The sequence below is a fragment of the Oncorhynchus kisutch genome, linkage group LG22, assembly GCF_002021735.2.
Source record: "Oncorhynchus kisutch isolate 150728-3 linkage group LG22, Okis_V2, whole genome shotgun sequence".
Lineage (NCBI taxonomy): Eukaryota > Metazoa > Chordata > Actinopteri > Salmoniformes > Salmonidae > Oncorhynchus > Oncorhynchus kisutch.
Window position 1 is genome coordinate 38,480,860 of NC_034195.2, and position 18,110 is coordinate 38,498,969.

An 18,110-nucleotide genomic window follows, 5' to 3' on the forward strand; every position below is an offset into this window, starting at 1 on the left:
CATGAAGCTGATTGAGAGAATGCCAAGAGTGTGCAAAGGGTGGCTACTTTGAAGAATCTCAAATATAAAATATATTTAGATTTATTTTAAAAAAAATGGTGTTACTACATGATTCCATATGTGTTATTTCATCACTTTGACGTCTTCACTATTATTCTACAATGTCTAAAAATAAAGAAAACCCCTGTAATGAGTAGCAGTGTCCAAACTTTGGACCGGTACTGTATTTGTATATTTTATGGTCACATTCACCGGATAGTTGCAGTGAAATGTTTGTTTTACAGCGTCAGCCATAGTATTGTCTGCAAATTAAAGGCTTTCCCTATTGTATTGTAAGAAGGGGGAAAAAATCAAGTCAGGGTGTAATACATCGCTAAATGCAGGATAAAATATTTTGGAACAGGTCAGGACAGTGCATTTGGCAAACCATATATGTTTCAAGAAAAGGAAATTACACTTAAAATATCTTACCAAATCTCCTTTCTTCTTGGAGCCATTACAAAATGTAAGCTATCTTTTTAACGTGTTACAAATTAAGCATATTCAGCAAATAATATAATATAAAGCAAGTCAAATCTCTACACGTATCCCTATCCCTATCCCTATCTCTCCCTCTCCCTATCTCTCCCTCTCCCTCTCTCCCCCTATCTCTCCCTCTCCCTCTCTCCCCCTATCTCTCCCTCTCCCTCTCTCCCCCTATCTCTCCCTCTCCCTCTCTCCCCCTATCTCTCCCTCTCCCTCTCTCTCCCCTCTTTCTCTCCCTATCTCTCCCTCCCTCTCCCTCTCCCTATCTCTCCCCTCTTTCTCTCTCCCTATCTCTCCCTATCTCTCCCTCTCCCTATCTCTCCCCTCTTTCTCTCTCCCTATCTCTCCCTATCTCTCCCTCTCCCTATCTCTCCCCTCTTTCTCTCTCCCTATCTCTCCCTATCTCTCCCTCTCCCTATCTTTCCCTATCTCTCCCCTCTTTCTCTCTCCCTATCTCTCCCTATCTCTCCCTCTCCCTCCCTCTCCCTCTCTCTCCCTATCTCTCCCTCTCCCTCTCTCTCCCTATCTCTCCCTCTCCCTCCCTCTCCCTATCTCTCCCTATCTCTCCCCTCTTTCTCTCTCCCTATCTCTCCCCTCCCTCTCTCTCCCTCTCCCTCTCCCTCCCTCTCCCTCTCTCTCCCTCTCCCTCTCTCTCCCTATCTCTCCCCTCTTTCTCTCTCCCTCTCTCTCCCTCTCTCTCCCCTCTTTCTCTCTCCCTCTCTCTCTCCCTCTCTCTCCCTATCTCTCCCCTCTTTCTCTCTCCCTCTCTCTCTCCCTCTCTCTCCCTATCTCTCCCCTCTTTCTCTCCCTCTCCCTCTCTCTCCCCTCTTTCTCTCCCCTCTTTCTCTCTCCCTCTCTCTCTCCCTATCTCTCCCCTCTTTCTCTCTCCCTCTCTCTCTCCCTCTCTCTCCCTATCTCTCCCCTCTTTCTCTCCCTCTCCCTCTCTCTCCCCTCTTTCTCTCCCCTCTTTCTCTCCCTCTCCCTCTCTCTCCCCTCTTTCTCTCCCTCTCTCTCCCTCTCCCTCTCTCTCCCTCTCCCTCTCTCTCCCTCTCTCTCCCTCTCCCTCTCTCTCCCTCTCCCTCTCTCTCCCTATCTCTCCCCTCTTTCTCTCTCCCTCTCCCTCTCCCTCTCTCTCCCTATCTCTCCCCTCTTTCTCTCCCCTCTTTCTCTCCCTCTCCCTCTCTCTCCCTATCTCTCCCCTCTTTCTCTCTCCTCTTTCTCTCCCCTCTTTCTCTCCCTCTCCCTCTCTCTCCCTATCTCTCCCCTCTTTCTCTCCCTCTCCCTCTCTCTCCCTATCTCTCCCCTCTTTCTCTCTCCTCTTCCTGTCTTGTACATTCTTTTTTCCTGATATCTCCCTCCCAATGGACGAGAGGTGAGGTCCAGGAGAGGGAAACCTCCAAATAAGTTCCATTACTCACAGGCCACAGTCTAATCTAACTAATATTTTACAATTAGAGGAGACAGGACTGGGCCCAGAGCCATCCATCTCCCCAACACATGATCACCCATTCATAGGCTAAACACCAGCCTCAAACCAGACCAGCTCACACACACATTTACCAGGAAACAAGAAAGGATGTGGGAAGGGGAGGGAGAGTGTGTGTGTGCGTGAGTGTGCAATCTCGGTGTTTAGGTATGTCACACACAGGGTGTGTGTGTGTGTGTGTTAATCTGCGAGCACAAATGAATGTGTGTGTGTTAATCTGCGCGCACAAATGAATGTGTGTGTGTGTGTGTGCTTGTGTGTTTCAGGCAGAGATAATGACCATGATGACAGTGGCGGGACTGTGGGGGCCAGAGGAGCTGAATGGTGACGGATGACACAGCACTGAGCTCTGATGGCACAGAGACAGTGAGTGATGACTGCACATCCTTCCCAGCACTCCACCCTTCATTATCTCTATGGGGAGACCCAGGCACAATGGCAGCCTGCTCGGCCTGCCCTCTCTCTGCCCTCAAACGACATCTGCTCAGAGACAGCCACACTTGCCTTCTTCTTTCACCTCTCTGTCGCTCCATCTATCTCCATCTATACTCTCTCTGTCTCTCATCCTTTCAGTATAGGGTATGCACTCAGACATTGAGCTAATGAGTCTTCTCCCTTTCAAGTCAGGTATTTTATTTTTCTTTCTTTCATCCTTAGATAATCTTTTCTGTATTGATCTACTCATATTCTCCAGGTCTCACGTTTTTTTCCTGAAAAATAATTGGATTGTATCGCCATCTAGCGGCTGTGATTGGGAGATGCAGTTGCAGGACATTAACCATGAGGGAGGGCTCGATATAAAACAAATGAGCATACAGACGGGTTCATCCAGGGGTCACCATCTGGCCAATTACCACCGATGGCACACTGTGTCCGACCTGAACTGTCATTGCACACACATCACTCCATGTCCACGGTGCCCAGCAATATGTCACTGAGTGACTAGACCTAGACGTACAGTATGGGGACATAGGGACAGGAGGCAGGTCCTTGACAATGCCACCTGGCCAATATTCAAAACAGAGCAGGCAGAAGCAGTTGTTGTGATGAGAATAATGTCTGACTGACCACCTGCTTGTTGTTTGTAGTTAGAGGGCACTCGCTAGGCTCAATGTCAATTATGGCAACTTTGACTGATGGCTTTCCATCTTAGCTAATGATAGACCGTACTTTAGAGTGCAGTACTGAGGGGGGGGGGGGGGGGGGTAAGGCATTTACAGTGGGTTTACTTAGTTATCCTCTTTCATAATTTCAATACCAAACTATACTAGCGATGTAACTTGTAACTTATTGTAAAAAATTGTACAAGTGACCAAAGATAAGTAAATAAAATTGTAAACCCTCAATATGCATGACCTGAAGAGGTGAGATGAGTGCAGAAATATACGTCACTTCAGGAAGTTGTAATATACATCTAGTATATCTAAGAAAACCATTAGTCTGACATACTGTAGCCTATACTTTTACCAACAGGAACCATCAATGAGCAAAACACATGTTGTGCCCAAACAGAGTTGACACATACTTTCATAAGAGAATATTGTGTGTTTCATACAGTGTTTCTGCATCAGATGGATCAGAATGACGGGGTATCAAGTTGCACTCATAATACATGTATATCATATCAAAGGATCCCAAGTGTCTGAAAGAACAGGTCATTAAATCTTGCTTTCGGGCAGGCGTATCGCACAAGATTTAAGCTTCTCCATTGCCAGGGTCATTTGTTACCTATCAGATAGTGAAATTGCATCGTCCTCTAAGTGCGGATGTAATCAATGCCATACACCTGTGACTCCAGTACCCTTGTTTTAGTTTTTCTGAGTTTCACAATCACAAGTGTTCATACTAACTAGAGTTTGTCAATTTCCTCTGATAAATTGTCTGCTGAGGTAAGCCTATTTTTTTTGTGAAAGAGAGTGTACTAAATATCCAAACATATAAGGGGGCAGGATCACTACTTGTCCACTAGATGGCAATGTACTCTCATGTAATGTTGAAAAGAGTTAGGAAGCAGAGGTACAGTTGACATCATTCATTGGGCAGAGAGAGGGACACTCACTTGAAGTATCTGCTCTCTCCATTGGCCCTCCCCCTCCACCATTCAAGCCCTCTTCATTGTCATTGAGGAACGTGTGATTCTGGCCACTGAAGGACCAGAGGACTGAGAGGTTCCTGTGGGGATGGAGGTAGTGGTGAGGAGTCTGCCTTGGCTTCAACAGCTCCAGAGGAGAGAGGAGAGGCTGGATGACCGACCTGCCCCACTGGCCCTGCTTCCCTTGGGTACACTGAGGGCCCTCACTGGGCCCCTGGGGAACACCAACCATCATCTCTGTCATCTCCTCACTCAGCCCTGCTTCATTGCTGCTACTCTTCATCATCCTCCACTTGTTGAGGTCCTCTTCTTCCTCCTCTTTGTTAAACACAGGTCTCTCCAGTGTACACTCCTCATTATGAGCTGATGAGTCATAGGTGTGTGCGTCCTCCTGATCTATAGACAACTCCAGGTCACTACCAGTGTCAGACCTGGCTGTGTGTTGTCCAGCCTGCAGCCCATTGCTATTGGAGGAGAGGGAGCTGTGCTGCTGGAATAACCCAGTCAATCCCCCTGAACCAGGCTGTGATGACAGCACCCAGTCTGGCCTGAGCGATAAATCCAGAGGCTCATACTGGGACTTCCTGGTCCTGGGTGTGACTGCAGAGCCACCAGCACCTGCCTCCCCCTCACTGTCCCAGTCACTCCCCCTGACTCTAACACCATACTCCCCCTCAGAGCTCCCCTGTCCTCCCTCGGGAGGGCTGACCCTCCCTCCCCTTGCTCTCCTCTTTCTACCACCTCTCAGAATGCTGGATGTCAGGCCATTGATGAAGGTCTGTATGGATTGATGAAGACCCTGTGGGTTCACACTGTTCTCCTCCATAGCTGGAGGTCCTCCATAGGCCCGGTGTAGGTTCAGGTTGGAAGGGTTGGGCAGGTTGGGAGGCCTGTCCATTTGCAGTGTACCTGGGTTTCTCCGGTTCTCATCTGTGCCTTCCATCCCACTGTAGAGGCCAGAAGTAGGGTTCCAGTCCTTGGGGCTTGGGGTCTGTGGGGACGAGGGGGCTCTGTTGTCCATGGTGTCCTGGTTCCACTGGGGGTGTTGGTTGGGGTGGTAGCCCTCTAGATGGTAACTGAGAGAGGCTGACTGGGCACTGATGTAGTCACTGGAGGGACAGCTGTAGGACTTCTCCTTACCTGTTAGAGCCACAAGACAGAACAACAGCGCAGCGTGAACCAGACATCTCCATACCAGTATTTCACATTTAAGTTTCTCTGGATAGCTGTAGACATGTTATATTTCAGAAACAATTGTCTGACTTGTGCAACTAAATCATTGGCATACTGAGAACCAACCTAAAGAACCTGAGCGATTGGATCATCTCTGTGAACTTGGGAAATGTGTGTGTACATATGGCCGCCATTTCTAAACATGAATAATGTGTGCAGAGCCACACAATGCTGAGTTGAATGATTTAAGTTGTGCTCCGCAGTAAATCAGGCTTGTAATCAGCTTTCAGCACAGGTGATACATCATCGCACAGCATGGAGTATAGAACACCATACGCAAGGAATATACTCAAAGATGTTAGCAGCAAATAAATGTGTATTGTTGGCTTATCCCCATAAACTTGGTGAGCAAGTTGGAATGACTTCTCACCTGTACGGTGACCATATTAGGCCAAAGTCACATGTCCATGAAACATCTGTCAATATCGACAACGTATACATGAACACTTCTCTCCAGGAGTCATGTTAGGTTGAACTGTGTTATAACAGCCTTGCCTATAGGGTTTACATACAGTGCCACCATGTTGAGTTGGTGCTTGTCTGAGAGACCCTTGAATGTGTCCCAAATGGCACCATATTGACCCAGGGCTCTGGTCAAAAGTAGTGCTCTATATAGGGCATAGGGTGCTATTTGAGACACACCCTTTGCATTCCACCTTCTTTAAGCAGCCCAGCTGTTTTGGTGCCATTCCAATTACTGTAAAAGTCATCTGCCGCTATTAAGCCACAAATATTGGCAGTTTATTGTCCAACACTCTCCTGGCATTTGAAGGTCAGGGCATACATTATACTGGGTCTTTTAGGGATGTGGCGTCTGGGATGGCGAGATAAAGTTACAGCGGCATTCATTTCATTTTGTGCATATTGATGCCTTATTGTTCTTCTTTAATGGATTAATATCTGACTTATAACAGTGATTCATTCCCCTCGGCTGAAAAATCTATTTCATAACACCTTGAGATCAGATCTGACCCTGAGGTAATTCTCCCTGAAGTAAATCTCTCAATCTAATGATCTAAAGTTGTTTGTTATGCGGTCTCCAACTTTAATACCAACACCATCCGTCATTTAATGAGATAAATGATATGGAAAAATAGCCTTTGTTTAAATATTGGAATTTTAAACTACTTAATATACCTACAGGAGAGAGGAAAATAAGTGTATTGAATGGAGCAGATCATAAAACATCACACTAATAGGCAGCCCAATTATTTTTTATGCAAATTTGGTCTTTTGACCAATCACATCAGATCTTTTCACATCAGATACTTAACTTAATACTTAACATTTGTGTGTATGCATGTGTTCAAACAGGACAGTGAGTGGGAAAGAGCCTCCTCAGAAACACCACATCCATTGTCTTTAGTCACAAAAAAAACGCCTGCTTAATGGCAGTATTTCAGACAGTTAGGCTGCGTTTACACAGGCAGCCCAATTCTGATCTTTTGTTCATTAATTGGTATTTTGGCCAATCAGAACAAGAGTTGATGTGAAAAGATCATATGTGATTTGTCAAAAGACCAAATTTGCGTGAAAAATATCAGAATTGGGCTGCCTTTGTAAACGCAGGCATAGATACACTGTCTATCTCAATTAATCAGTGGTTTACTTTACCATGAAATTTCCGGCAGGTCTGAAATGCAAAAAAAAACAGACATATCTGACCTCATCTTTGGCCACTGTCTATTTCAAAAACACATTTGCTGGCCAATATCTCCCAGAGCAGCGAAACAACAAAAAGACTCAGGCCCCGACTCATCTTCTGTCTTTGGACGGGTGCCATCTTTCTGATTGCCTGGTTCATGCTAACTTAATCACTTTTAGATTTACTTACACTGACGAGACCCACATTATGAGTCATTTTAGTGCTTAGATTTATCAACCAAACTCCAATTACTGTATCATTACAGGGCCCTCCTTCTCTCACCTAACACAGACAATCAGATAATGAAGAGATGCATATGAGTTATCCAACCTGTGATTAGAAATGCAAAAGAAAACGTCTGATACTGTGCTGTGGCAAAGCATACAGCTGGTAGGGAAAGTGATTCATTTCATTTGGAAATGCACTCTTTATTCAATCTGTTGACCACCCATGTAAACACACACACATGTGCGCATATACACACACACATGCACACACACACACATAATTGTTATATTGTAACAGTGTGCGTGCAGTATAAACTAAAGCACCTAAATTACTAAACCTAGGCGGTTAGCTTTAAGATGAAACCGCCTGAGAGGGATATTCACACCCAAGACTGCTGGGGAGAGAGAAAATAGGGGCACCAGATGTTCTTTGATGTTTATAATAGCATATTATTAATATTAATTAGACCACATCGTCAATGACGCATTTGGGACGTTTCCAAGTCAATTAAGCCAAATGGCATTCAGGAGACGTGGAACAATATTTCAAGGCAGGTGTTCACAACTCCCAGGGTAAATCTTTTTATCAGCAGCTAGGAAAACAAGCATTTTGAGCTTAGTTTGAGCCTCATACCTCATATCTGCAATAATAATTAAAAAGAGGATTAGGGGACAAAAAAATGAGATGGGGAAGTCAAGCCAACAGGTAATCCGGTTTATAAATCAGAAATCAGCAGTGTTCAAATCTACTTACGTATGTATATAGGCCCAGTTTGTGTGTTGAAATAAAAACAGCCATACTACAACTTAAAGGGATTGTTTAGCGAAATTACATATTTAAATGTTATATAAACATGTGCTTTTGCTGAACTATCCATTTAAAAATCATCAGATGCCAAGGGTTGTAGGAACTAGAAGTTAGAACGATTAAATAGTTACACTGATTTCTATCCCCCTAAACATGATCCTTCCCCGTCTCTCTGTAAGCACTCGTAACCTGTAACATCTGTACAGTAGAAGTAGTGTGAAGGCTGGAGAAGGAAACAAAGACTAAGTGAGGATGACATCATTACATGGTGTCTGCTCATTGACCTTGGGGTTAAGAGTTTGAATAGGACTAATGAATAACTGTCAGAGGATTTCAGGCATGTTTTTGTTCCCAATTTAAATCTGGACACTCTGGTGTCGGTCAGGGGCCTCTAACAAGCACATCATTATTCATGATCTAAGATTAGAATTACAGTCAAAGGACGTTTTTTAATCTGTCTTGATTAGATTTTAAGAGCAGCATTTTCAACACTAGCTAGTAGCCATATGAGTAAAGAGACCATAATCTAACACGTTGACACTGTATCTATCGGTCACGCGGGGCTCAGTTGGTAGAGTATGGTGCTTGTAACGCCAGGTTTGTAGTGACTGTAGTCACTATCCATACTGGGAACAACAATATAATAACTTAATGACTTCTGTTTGGCTAGGAATAAAATCAGCCACTTGTTCAGGCGTAATCAATGTGTCTCAAACTGAAACATCTGGCAACAATGGTAATTCCTCACCATCTCCTGAGTTAAAACTACTCCAGCCCCTGTAATACAGGCACAGTAAACTTATCCCATTCCTAAAACCCCTCATCAAGACTTGCACTTAGTGCCTGTATGTTCTCCATATGTATAGGATTTACCTATCTGTCCCGCAGCAGACCTGTGTGTTGAGCTGGGGCCAGCAGCGTGTGATTGTGTTAATTAATCTGTCGTGGAGAGCAGCTGCAGAGGTCTCTGGGATATATTGTCAGAGCAAAACAATGCAGTGCTTAAGCCCCTGAGTGAGTCCTCCATTACACAGGAACAAGAGGAGGAGAGGCGAGCTGGGATCCATCATATAAAGAAGCACTGACGCCTGACCTTTAAAATGAATTAGTTTCCATGCTTAATATCGACTCAAATTACACTCTGATACCGAATGTGGCAGCCCAGAATTCATCCGATTCATTCTCAGCTAGCTTTTATAAACATAGCCCTGCAGTATCGGTTGGGTATATGGGCTGGGGACTGGGGAACAGGAGAAGCTGAAAAGTACCAATGATTGTAGCTGTTTTGTAAAGGGCTGGCAAGGATTAACCTTAAAATACTGGTATAAACATGTAAATACAAGTATAAGTAGACAATATGTCAACAAAACATTTAACAAGATTAGACCTGATCCATTTATCTCTTTTTCACGGTGGATCAAATCCTCCAAAACCGTGTCAGAGATGCTGACTCTCACCATGCCTGCTAGAAGATCAAACCTGGGTTCAAAGACTATTTGAAATCTTTCCAATACTTTGAGTGTTTGCTTTAGTCTGCCTAGAGTGCTCCTGAGCCTGTTGGGAGTTTGTACTTTTTTTTATTGGTTCCAGTGCAACAAGAAAGCTCAACCGAGAACATCTAAAGTATTTTAAAGAATTTCAAATAGTATTTTAGCCCAGGTCTGTGGAAGATCCAAAATTCTAAGCTAGGGAGGAAAAGAGTGAAATGTATGCTTTAAGCTAAAGGTCAGAAAAAACACTACAGTGGATACTGTAGTGTACTGTATTATTTACAGTTAACTATACAACAGTAAAAGAAAACTGTAGTATATACGATAGTAATTAATGTAGTGTTTTTGCAGATTGTAGTATTTACTGTAGTGTTTTTGCGAACTGTACTTCCCTATAGTATTTTTGCAGACTGTAGTATTTACTATAGTGTTTGTTTTAATATCTTTGACATAGAAATGGAGGCTCTTTCTTTCAGAAAACCTACCGGAGAAATACTAAATGAGCAAAATTTCCATAATCTGTAGGTAGGCATTCAGAAAGTATTCAGACCTCTTGAATTTTTCCACATTTTGTTAGGTTACAGCCTTATTCTAAAAAATGCCCTTCCTCTACATGCAATACCCTATAATGACAAAGCAAAAACAGGTTTGGAAAGTTTTGCAAATGTATTAAAAATAAGCTGAAATATCACATTTACATAACTATTCAGACCCTTTACTCAGTACTTCGCTGGAGCACTTTTGGCAGAAATTACAGCGTCAAGTCTTCTTGGGTATGACGCAACAACTTTGGCACAACTGTATTTGGGGAATTCTCCCATTCTTCTCAGCAGACCCTCATAAGTTCTGTGTCACTGCACAGCTATTTTCAGGTCTCTCAAGAGATGTTTGATCGGGTTCAAGTCCGGGCTCTGGCTTGCCCACTTGAAGACATTTGGAGACTTGTCCCGAAGCCACTCCTGCGTTGTCTTGGCTGTGTGCTTAGGGTCGTTGTCCTGTTGGAAGGTACACCTTCGCCCCTCTCTGACATGCTGAGCACTCTGGAGCAGGTTTTCATCAAGGATCTCTCTGTACCTTTCTCTGTTCATCTTTGCCTCGATCCTGACTAGTCTCCCATTCCCTGCTGCTGATCTGTGCCTCGACACAATCTTGTCTCTGCGCTCTACGGACAATTCCTTCGACCTCATGGCTTGGTTTTTGCTCTGACATGCACTGTCAACTGAGGGACCTTATATAGACAGGTGTGTATCATGACACAAGGCGAGACCCAGATGCAGACACAGGAGGCAGATGGTTGGAGTCTTATAATGTTTAATAATCCAAAAGGAGTAGGCAAGAGAATGGTAGTGGACAGGCAAAAGGTCAAAACCAGATCAGAGTCCAGGAGGTACAGAGTGGCAGAAGGCTCGTGGTCAAAGCAGGCAGAATGGCCAGGCAGGCGGGTACAGATTCCAGAACAGGCAAGGGTCAAAACCGGGAGGACTAGAAAAAAGAGAATAGCAAAGGCAGGAGTATGGGGAAAAAAACGCTGGTTGACTTGAAACATACAAGACGAACTGGCACAGAGAGACAGGAAACACAGGGATAAATACACTGGGGAAAACAAGCGACACGTGGAGGGGGTGGAGACAATAACGAGGACAGGTGAAACAGATCAGGGTGTGACATGTGCTTTTCCAAATCATGTCCAATCAATTGAATTTACCACAGGTGAACTCCAATCAAGTTGTAGAAACATCTCAAGAATGATCAATGGAAATTTCGAGTCTCATAACAAAGGGTCTGAATACTTATGTAATAAGGCATTTCTGTTTTCCATTTTTAATAAATCTGCAAACATTTCTAAAAACCTGTTTCTCACTTATGGATGGCACAAACTGAGATATGGGGGAGGGGAATGTGCAGAGTATATGCAAATTGAATACTGTAGTATTTACTGTAGTTAAAAAAGTTAGTGTTTTTTCAGACTGTAGTCTTTTTGCGGACATTACTGTAGTATTTACTACAGTGTTTTTATTGCTGATAATACTGCAGTATTTACTATAGTATTCTACAGTATACTGCAACATTCTATAGTAAGTACTACACATGATTGAGGGATACTGCAGTGTGTAGAATAGCATTCTACAGTTTACTACAGAATTCTATAGTAAGTACTGTAGTATTCTATAGTAACATTTAGTATTTCTCCATGTGAGGCAGCTATTTAGAATACAGACAATGTGTAACTTAACAGGATGCTATGACAAGAAAAGCATGCGCCCAGGGAGTCAAATCATCAAAATCACCAGGTGGAACAGAATACAATCAATAAAAATACCAGGTGGTATATATCAAATAATTAAAAACACCAGATGGCATGCATTAACATCTTGTGCCCCATAGGCAAGGGTTGGGGTGGAGATGGAACTGATATAAAATAATGGAGGCTAATTATCTGTAGCATTCAACATGACAGCATTAAAGTTAATAAGAAAAGAAAGGCCTTTATCCAAGCAACAAATATAACCGATTGTATTTGTTGCTTGGATATGCTGATCTACTGACCCTGTGCTTCAAGGCAAGTCCACCTGAGTACATTAGTGAAGTTTAGCCAAAGGCATAGTTTTATCTCCTGATGGAACAGCACGGTTCTATTCCATGCTAGTCTGTGCATGGGAGGGATAACAAATTGTTTACATCTGAAACTAATGGCATATTTATGGAAGTTCTCAAACATCCTATCGATATAAATGTGCCCAAGTCATCATGTGCTGGTCATCCATTTGACCTTGACCATGGATCTGAGGATACATCAATTACTGTAGAATATTGACCATAGAATATAGAATACACATATTAGATGGACCTATGATAAATAATTGAGAAAACTGGAAACAACAATATCTAAAACAATATGCAACCATTGAGTTGTAAGGAAAGACGGTTATGTACCTGAGACTGAGGAGGGTAGGCTGCTGTTATCCTGGGTACTGCCAGCCTGAGAGAGGCCTGGTCCTATAGAGCTCTCCTCCAAGATATGGCTCAGTCCTGGGCTACTACTTCTACTAATAGCCTGGGTGTCTGGGTTGCACACAGGTGCTCGTCGCTCATCTGACACCCTCCACCCAGCCTGGTAGGCCCGCTGCTGTTCTTTAGCTGTGTATAGGTCCACCTGATCTACAGCCAGTCCTGGTGCCATGACCTGCCAGCCTGGGTAGCTCTTGAGGTCGTTTCTCTCATTGGCAGGAGCTTGTGGTTGATACTCCACATTGCTCGAACTCAGGGGAGGCACCAGATGATTCAAACCCAACAGAGAGTGATTATTATCACCCTCCGTCGGTGAATTGTGTCCTGGTGCCAGCATGTTACCCAGCATCTCCTTCACCTTCATCCCGATGCCTGCTGTGGCAAGGATCTGCTGGAACTCCGACTGGCCCGCTTTCTCTGCAGAGAGGAACCTGCTGTGGAGGCTTGAGATGTACTGGGAGTAGAGGTTTGTGTAGTGGGCATCCTGGGATACTCTAGCCATGCTAACAGATACCTGAGGGTCAGCAGGAAGCTGCTTGGTCTTAGCAGACAGCTTGTTGAGGTGGACCTTCATGTGGTTCTTGAGGAACCAGGGTTCTTTGAAGCGCCGGCTACAGATCTGGCAGCAGTGCTCGAATGAGTCCTTGTGCTTCCGCATGTGTCCCTTGAGGAACCAGGCCTGGCTGAAGGTCTGACCACACACCTTGCAGGGGAACTCCCCACCAGGGGGCTTCAAGCCCCGACCACTGCCCACCGCGGAACTCTGACTTTGGGCTGACACGGAGGTGATGTGGGCCGTCTCCACGTGACTGATGAGCTCCTCCTCCTGGGAGGCCGCGTACTCACACAGGGTGCACTTGTATGGCTTGTGGAGGATACGGATGTGGCGCTCCAGCTCCTGCTGCTTCCTGAACTTTCCTTTGCAGAAGGAGCAGCGGAACCCTGCGGAAGGCTGAGCCTGTGTGTGATCCTCCTGGTCTGTGGTGGTCATCTTGGGGGAGACAGATGGCAGTGAAAGAGTCTCCACAGGGCCAGGGCCTGTGCAAGTCAAGGGGAGCTGGGTGGTGGTAGAAGCAGGCTGGGGCTGCTGGAGCTGGGGATGGGGGATGTGGGGTGATGGTGGCTGGGTCAGACGACCTATACCACCCCTGATGTGCCTATCCCTCAGGATGGCCCTCTCCTCCAGCTCGTGGAGCAGCCTGTTCTCCTCTCTGATCCGGCCACGACCTTTCCCAAGGTTGCCCTGCTTGTGAGTGCGTAAGTGGATCTTGAGGTTGCCCTTCTGCGCTGCCCTGTGGTCACAGTAAGGGCACTTAAAGGGCTTCTCGCCTGTGTGCGTGCGCATGTGCAGCGACAAGATGCTGTTGAAGCGGAAGCGTTTGCCACACAGTGGGCACGGGTACTTCCTATTCTTGTGCGTGTCTTCCTGGGTGACGTTGACATGGGTCATGTGACCCTGGTTCTGTACCCTCAGGAACTGTGCAAGGTGATCCACCCTCCCATTGATGCCATTTAGAACCCTGGCTGAATCCACCAGCTGATTGGCTAGCAGTGCCATCTGGCCCCTTAAGTGTGGCTGCCCTCGTCCAATGGCGTGGTGGTTTTCTATACTCAGAGATCTGTGGACTGTTACAGTGTGGAGGTCAGGGATTGGATGTCCCAGAGTCCTTCAGAAGGTTCTGCTTGTGGTTGATGGTATAGCAACCTTTGACACCTTTTCCTCAGAGAGGGGAGTTGGAGACACCTTCGCATATAATAGAGACTTCCACCTAAAAGACAGAAAGGAAAAAGACACATAAGGCATGCACATGAACATGAACAATCAGTGCAATAGAGCCCTCATATTACATACGTTTAAAGAAAGCTCAAAGTAAAAAATATGAAATATTCAACAACAACAACAAAAAGATTAGATGGAAATGTCCCAGTAAACTTTCAGTGCCTTTGGAAACTAATTCAGACCTCTTGAATTTTTCCACATTTTGTTATGTTACAGCCTTATTCTAAAATTCATTCAATAGTTTTTTCCCCCCATCATCAAGCTACGAGCTACTAATCGAGTGTTCTTGGGTATGACGCTACAAGCTTGGCACACCTGTGTTTGTTTTTTTCCCTCCCATTCTTCTTTGCAGATCCTCTTAAGCTCCTGCATTGTGGCTGTGTGCTTAAGCACAACATGGCGCCGATAGAGAGGCAGCATCGCTTAAGTCCTTACGAAACTGTGCAGTATTTTGCTTTTTTATAGATTATTTCTTACATTGTTAGTCCAGAAAACCTTAAGTGTTATTACATACAGCTGGGAAGAACTATTGGATATCAGTGAGATGTCAACTTACCAGCACAACCAGCACTACGGCCAGGAATACAACTTTCCCAAAGCGGATCCTTTGTCTACACCTCCCAGGGCATTTGAACTGATTCCAGAGGCCGACCCAAAACAATGGAGTCGGGGAGAGGGTGCCGGAACGGTCTTCTAGTAAGGCTTCGGATGAGCGCACATCACCCACTGCTTCCGAGTATATAACTCGCTAATGTCCAGGGCAAGAGTTGCTTTCCAAAGAGATATACCTGGGATTAGTAACATACTCTGTTTCACAGAGACATGGCTAGCTGGGGACATGCTGTCAGAGTCCGTACAGCACATCGCGCCTACAGGAACAAACATCTCTCTGGTAAGAAGAAGGGCATGGGTGTATGTTTCATGATTAACGACTCATGGTGTAATTGTAACATACAAGACCTCAAGTCCTTTTGTTCACCTGACCTATAATTCCTCACAATCAAATGCCGGTTATCGTCACAGCCGTGTATATCACCCTGCAAGCGGATACCAAGACGGCCATCAAGGAACTTCACTGGACTTTATGCAAACTGGAAACCAAAAAGAAAACCAGCCCCGTTGCGGACATCGACGTCTAGCTCCCAGACAAATTAAACAACTTCTTTGCGCGCTTGGAGGACAATACAATGCTACCGACACGGCCCGCTACCAAAGACTGTGGGCTCTCCTTCTCCGTGGCCGACGTGAGTAAAACATTTAAACATGTTAACCCTCGCAAAGCTGCCGGCCCAGACGGCATCCCTAGCCGCGTCCTCAGAGCATGCGCAGACCAGCTGGCTGGTGTGTTTATGGACATATTCAATCAATCCCTATCCCAGTCTGATATCCCCACATCCTTCAAGATGGTCACCATTGTTCCTGTTCCCAAGAAAGCTAAGGTAACTGAACTAAATTACCACTTCTTTCATCGTGAAGTGCTTTGAGAGATTAGTCAAGGATCATATCACCTCCACCTTACCTGACACACTAGACCCACTCCAATTTGCTTACCGCCCCAATAGGTCCACAGACGATGCAATCGCCATCACACTACACACTGCCCTATCCCATCTGGACAAGAGGAATACCTATGTAAGAATGCTGTTCATTGACTGCAGCTCAGCATTCAACACCATAGTACCCTCCAAACTCCTCATTAAGCTTGAGACCCTGAGTCTCGACCCCACCCTGTGCAACTATGTCCTGGAATTCCTGATGGGCTGCCCCCAGGCGGTGAAGGTAGGAAACAACATCTCAACTTCGCTGATCCTCAACACTGGGGCCCCACAAGGGTGCATTCTCAGCCCTCTCCTGTACTCCCTGTTCACCCATGACTGTGTAGCTATGCACGCATCCAACTCAATCATCAAGTTTGCAAACAACACTACAGTGGTAGGCTTGATTACCAACAACGACGAGACAGCCTATAGGGAGGAAGTGAGGGCCCTCGGAGTGTGATGTCAGGAAAATAACCTCTCACTAATCGTCAGCAAAACAAAAGAGATGATCGTGGAGTTCAGGAAACAGCAAAGGGAGCCCCCCCCCCCCCCCTATCCACATCGATGGGACAGCAGTGGAGAAGGTGGAAAGTTTTAAGTTCCTCAACAAACTGAAATGGTCCACGCACACAGACAGTGTGGCGAAGAAGCTGCAACAACCCTCACTAACTTTTACAGGTGCACAAATGAGAGCATCCTGTCGAGCTGTATCACAGCCTGGTACAGCAATGGCACCGCCCACAAACGCAGGGCTTTCCAGAGGGTGGTGCGGTCTACACAATGCATCAACGGGGCAAACTACCTGCCCTCCAGGACTCCTACAACACCCGATGTCACAGGAAGGCAAAAAAGATCATCAAGGACAATAATCACCTGAGCCACTACCTGTTCACCTCGCTTCGATCAAGAAGGCGAGGTCAGTACAGGTGCATCAGAGCTGGGACAGAGAGATTGAAAAACAGCTTCTATCTTAAGGCGATCAGATTGTTAAACAGCCACCACGAGCACAGAGAGGTGGCTGCCTACCTACAGACTTGATATCATTGGCCTCTTGAATAAATGGAACACTAGTCACTTTAATAATGCCACTTTAAGAATATTTACATATCTCTCATTACTCATCTCACATGTACAGCTGAAGTCGGGAGTTTACATACACTTAGGTTGGAGTCATTAAAACTTGTTTTTCAACCACTCCACAAATGTCTTGTTAACAAACTACAGTTTTGGCAAGTCGGTTAGGACATCTACTTTGTGCATGACACACGTCATTTTTCCAACAATTGTTTACTGACAGATTATATCACTTCATTCACTGTATCACAATTCCAGTGGGTCAGAAGTTTACATACACTAAGTTGACTGTGCCTTTAAACAGCTTGGAAAATTCCAGAAAATTATGTCATGGCTTTAGAAGCTTCTGATAGGCTGATTGACATAATTTGAGCCAATTGGAGGTGTACCTGTGGATGTATTTCAAGGCCTACCTTCAAACTCAGTGCCTCTTTGCTTGACATCATGGGAAAATCAAATGAAATCAGCCAAGATTGTTGACCTCCACAAGTCTGGTTCATCCTTGGGAGCAATTTCCAAATGCCTGAAGGTACCACGTTCATCTGTGCAAACATTAGTAAGCAAGTATAAACACCATGGGACCACACAGCCGTCATACAGCTCAGGAAGGAGATGCGTTCTGTCTCCTAGAGATGAACGTACTTTGGTGCAAAAAGTGCAAATCAATCCCAGAACAACAGTAAATGACCTTATTAAGATGCTGGAGGAAACAGGTACAAAAGTATATATAACCACAGTAAAACATGTCCTCTATCGACAACCTGAAAGGCTGCTCAGCAAGGAAGAAAACCCCAATAGAAAATGCCAGACTACGGTTTGCAACTGCCCATGGGGACAAAGATTGTACTTTTTGGAGAAATGTCCTCTGGTCTGATGAAACCTAAATAGAACTGTTTGGCCATAATGACCATTGTTATGTTTGGATGAAAAAGGGGGAGGCTTGCAAGCCGAAGAACACCATCCCAACCGTGAAGCACGGGGGTGGCAGTATCATGTTGTGGGGTTGCTTGGCTGCAAGAGGGACTGGTGCACTTCACAATATAGATGGCATCATAAGGTGGGAAAATTACGCACAATTGGCCTAGCGTCGTCCGGGTTAGGGAGGGTTTGGCCGGTAGGGAAATCGTGGTCTCATCGCGCACTACCGACTCCTGTGGCGGGCTGGGCGCAGTGCACGCTAACCAGGTCGCCAGGTGCACGGTG

General features: G+C 45.3%; 1 protein-coding gene across 1 annotated transcript; it reads right to left on the minus strand.

Annotated features, from left to right (window-relative positions):
* Positions 1-1,804: 1,804 nt before the first annotated feature.
* Positions 1,805-14,317, minus strand: LOC109866997 (zinc finger protein 536-like). Its single transcript, XM_031802151.1, has 2 exons — positions 12,441-14,317; positions 1,805-5,243 (listed from the first exon to the last, which is right to left on the minus strand). Exons 1-2 carry the CDS (start codon positions 14,071-14,073, stop codon positions 4,015-4,017), a joined length of 2,862 nt encoding a protein of 953 aa, XP_031658011.1. The 5' UTR covers positions 14,074-14,317; the 3' UTR covers positions 1,805-4,014.
* Positions 14,318-18,110: the final 3,793 nt, after the last annotated feature.